At 51.3% G+C, this 4,072-nt stretch overlaps 1 protein-coding gene across 1 annotated transcript; it reads right to left on the bottom strand.

Annotated features, from left to right (window-relative positions):
* Positions 1–439: 439 nt before the first annotated feature.
* On the bottom strand, positions 440–1,449 carry LOC136552544 (formin-like protein 16). Its single transcript, XM_066544106.1, has one exon. It carries the CDS (start codon positions 1,447–1,449, stop codon positions 799–801), a length of 651 nt encoding a protein of 216 aa, XP_066400203.1. The 3' UTR covers positions 440–798.
* Between the last annotated feature and the right edge of the window lie 2,623 nt (positions 1,450–4,072).

A 4,072-nucleotide genomic window follows, 5' to 3' on the forward strand; every position in this document is an offset into this window, starting at 1 on the left:
CATCACATTAGCATTGCATTGGCATTGTCCTGTTCGCTTTGTCGAAAAGTTAGGTTGAATAGTACTATTTATTTATTTGTTATGAAAGAAAAATAACATGATTGATAAGTTCGAGCGAACAAGGTTGTTCTTGTGTTGCCAACTGATTTGGCGAACCAATAGCTTTAACCACAACCCAGCGGTCCAACCAACCACCAAACGGGCTACTACCACTGACGCGATCTAGGAATCCAGATCCAAGCGGCATCGCCAAGGCACACAAGAGCTTGGCGATTCCGGCACAATCCTAGCCACCACTAATGGCGTACATGAATGCATCGAACAGGGACAGCGCGCACCAGTGGAGCATTGTGGCACAGCAGTTGTCACCCAGGAGGGAGATGAAGATGCCCCCAACTTGCCATTCTTGCAATGGCCACTGAGACCACCAGAACAATCATTCGAGATGAACTTAAGAGGCGGGACCGCAAGAGATTAGAAAACATCACCAAAAGTAGCAGTAAGATTTTAAGTTATCATGGACGTTCCAAATCGAGCTGTTTCAGTAAATAAAGGGGGGGGAAAGCAAGCAAAGCTTCTCGCTCCGTATCTCTCATTATCGTAAATTCGTAGTCCTATATGTACATTGCGGCAAAACCGTCTAGAGAAAGCAACCGAAGAACTCCAATTACCCACACGCCTAATCACTAAGCAGATAATTTTTTTTTTTGTCGAGAACCCCAGGTCCAAGTATCAATCAAGGATCTTGATCCGCGAGGAAAGGAAAAGAAAAAACGCAGTCCATCATCCGTCACCGCCTCACCGGCACCTGGAGATGTCGATCTCGATGAGGCTGTCCTCCTCCAGCTCGATCTCGATCATGCCGCCGTCCTCCCCGTCGCCGCCTCGGCCGCCGTAGCCGTCATCGCTGCCGCTGTCCGAGTCGGAGTCGACGTCGGAGTCGGAGTCCCACGGCAGGCCCATCTCCTCCGGCAGCCCCCACTCGGCCTCGAACTCCTCGTGGATCACCTCCAGCGCGCGCCCTTTGGTCGCCCACGACGCGAACTCCGGGACCTCCGGGAACACGCTCCCCCGCTCCGGCTCCGGCTCCGGCGGCGGCGACGGAGGAGGTGGAGGCGGAGGCGGCGGGAGCGCGACCTCGGGAGCCTGCTGCTGCTTGTCCTCGGTCGGCGGCGGGGAAGGAGGAGGGATGGCGAGAGCGGGCGGCGGCGGCGGCGGCGCGGAGCCGAGGCGGAGGAGGGAGATGAGCAGGAGCAGGGAGGAGAGGGAGGCCGGGGAAAGCACGAGCAGCAGCACCGGCCGGGGGAGGTAGAGCACGGCGAGGAGGGACGCCGCGGCAGCCGCGGCGAGGAGCGGGTGGTGGTGGTGGGGCTGCCGCTGGTCGCCAGTGGGGAGGTCTTGCGCGGCCGGCGGCGCCGGCGGGGTGGGGGAGGGAGCGGGAGTGGCCATTTATGGCGGGAGGGAGGGAGTGGGGCGGTTAAAGCGCGGCACCCGCCACGCCCACGCGCGGCGATTTTTTATACAGAAACGCTACACAACACAAATATATTTTAGCATAAAAAAAAAACACATGATCTTTTTTACCTCTCTCCCTCTCTCTTTTCAACTGTCCTCTCATCACCCAGATCACACAAAGCAAAAGGTAATCGAACCGGCGAAAGTCGCAGCGTCTACGTGTAGTAAGACCAGACTGGCCCGACACGTACGTACCGGCGAGGTCTGCAGATGAGCCGCGACACGTACGTCGATTTGTTATTTTGTCCTTGCATACAAAAAATTTATTTCTTATGATCGGTGAATCTATGATCTTTTAATTTGTGATTGTTTGAAGGTAGAAGAAGGTCGGAGGTAGAAGAAGACAGGAGGTAGAAAGGGGATGGAGGTTGTTAGATCTTAATTCTATAGTGTAAAAAAATTCATGTGTTAAAATTATATAAAACACATAATTATTGGGTAGAACTCTTTTTATATACAAGGGGAAGCGGACAAGCAGAGGAGATTTTGCCTGCCGCAAAGCTCCGGCAGGGTCTGGCAGCAGCAGCCAGCCAGGAGAGACAACGTGGTGGCTGGTGGCGTCGATGAACACGAACGAACGCAACGGGCGCTATGGGCGAGGGGCTACTGCTTCGCAATCTCTTGGAATTTCTACCTCTCGAACGTACTACAGTAGTTACGGAGCTGCCAGAGACGGGGATGGTTTCGAGAGTTTTGAGGTTGGGAGGCTCGTAGACAACGCGAGGGAGTTCGAGGCATCCCACCGTTCCTCGTTCAAAAAACAAGTCGAATCACTTTTCCAGCGTCCTCGTACCCCTGTGTCCTAGCCTCCTAATGTTTCTGTTGCGTACACTCTAGCCCGAGGCTAAATTAGACTTGTTCGGCTTGTTTTTTCAGTCGGAACAGTGTTTTCCTCTCACAACAATTCAGTCGGAACAGTGTTTTTCAACCAGTTTCAGCCAAAGTTCAGACCAGCGAACGGGGCCGTTGTAGTGGTGGACCGAATCTGAGCGAATGTCTCGGTTCCACGAACTACTCGCAAGCAACAAGCAGCTCCCGTGCACAACGAAACAAGGGTACTGTTGACGTGGCCGGTGATTGGGAATTTGGGATCCAAACAAGCTGAAGCTATCGTGTGTGCATGGTGATGTTACAAGATCACCTGTCTAGCAGTCTAGGCATACAAACGCACTATCACTCTATCAGCCGACATCAATTGCCAGCGATTTTGGCCTGGACTTTGGACACACGGCACATGAAACCGCTTGTGTGTACGCTACTGCACTACTGCAGTCCTGGTATGGACGTACTGGTACTACCCAATTTCTTTACATCTGCAGACTGCAGCGACCAGACACACGAAACTGTCCCCCGTGAGAAAAACGTGACCCGTGTAAAAAACAAAACGCCCTTCCGCTACGGCGACAGCCAACGGAATGTAAACAAACATGAGTATCTTTTCGCAGTTGTGAAATGATATGATCTTCAAAGCGCAATCGCTCTCACCTTTTTTTTCAACCAAGGACTGAGGAATCTGGTGATTTTTTTTAAAGGCGGAAAATCCGCGGACACGGTGGAACACCAAAGATACGGAAACGCCGTAGGACGTCCTGCTCCTGCACCTCTAGAGATTGCGAGCTGTCTCGTCCATGATGATTCCGGGGCAAAGGGGCAGGGCATCTCCCGTCCGCACGTGAACAGAGGTTGCGGTGCGTCCAGTCAAAAAGGTGCCAAGGCGACTAGACGAGCACAGCCAAGCAGCCAACTGAAGAGTACTACAGCCATGCACCGTAACTGAATGCCACACCAAAACTCCACTTTAATTCAGTACCAAGTTAAGTGACACCTGACGGTACTCGATCACGTACCGCGCTGTAACTAAACTAAGGCAAAGGGCGAAGCGAGCCTTAGATCGTACGCACGAGAAATATAACTCGCCGATCCATCGGGCTGTTTTGTTAATCGGCAAGCTTAGCGCGCGAACGTCACGCAGGACGCGGCGTTATGCAACCGTCCGCCCCCTCACATAAAAATCGAATCGAAATAGGAATCGCGTCCATTGTGCCCGCGCAAACAGGAGAGCACGCCTGCCGCGCCCCACGCTTGCGCCCCTCCTCCCATCCGCAAGATGCAACGGAAGATGAAGGAAGAGATGCAACATCCGATCTACTTTTAAAACATACAGAAATAATGGTTGCAACATATGTCTGAAGGCAGTTAAAATACTTAAAACATGCTTCAGAAACACTTGAAAAACTCACCTGAAACACACTTGAAAACAATTGTAACCATACGTAAACATCCGAATAAAACACATGCAACATATGTGTGAAACAAATGCAACATCCAGATAAACACAATCGCAACATGTGTCCGGATAAACACAGATGAAACATACATCTGAAACACTTGAAACATACTATTTGCAATATGCATCTGAAAACAATTGCAATATATGCAACACCCCGATCAATTTTTGCAACATCCATATGGTTCAACTGCAACATACCTCTAAAATATCTGAAATAATTAAAACATACAATTGCAACATAGGGGAAAGAGAGCCTGGCGCGGGGAG

The sequence above is a fragment of the Miscanthus floridulus genome, chromosome 4 (assembly GCF_019320115.1).
Source record: "Miscanthus floridulus cultivar M001 chromosome 4, ASM1932011v1, whole genome shotgun sequence".
NCBI classification, from domain to species: Eukaryota; Viridiplantae; Streptophyta; class Magnoliopsida; order Poales; family Poaceae; genus Miscanthus; species Miscanthus floridulus.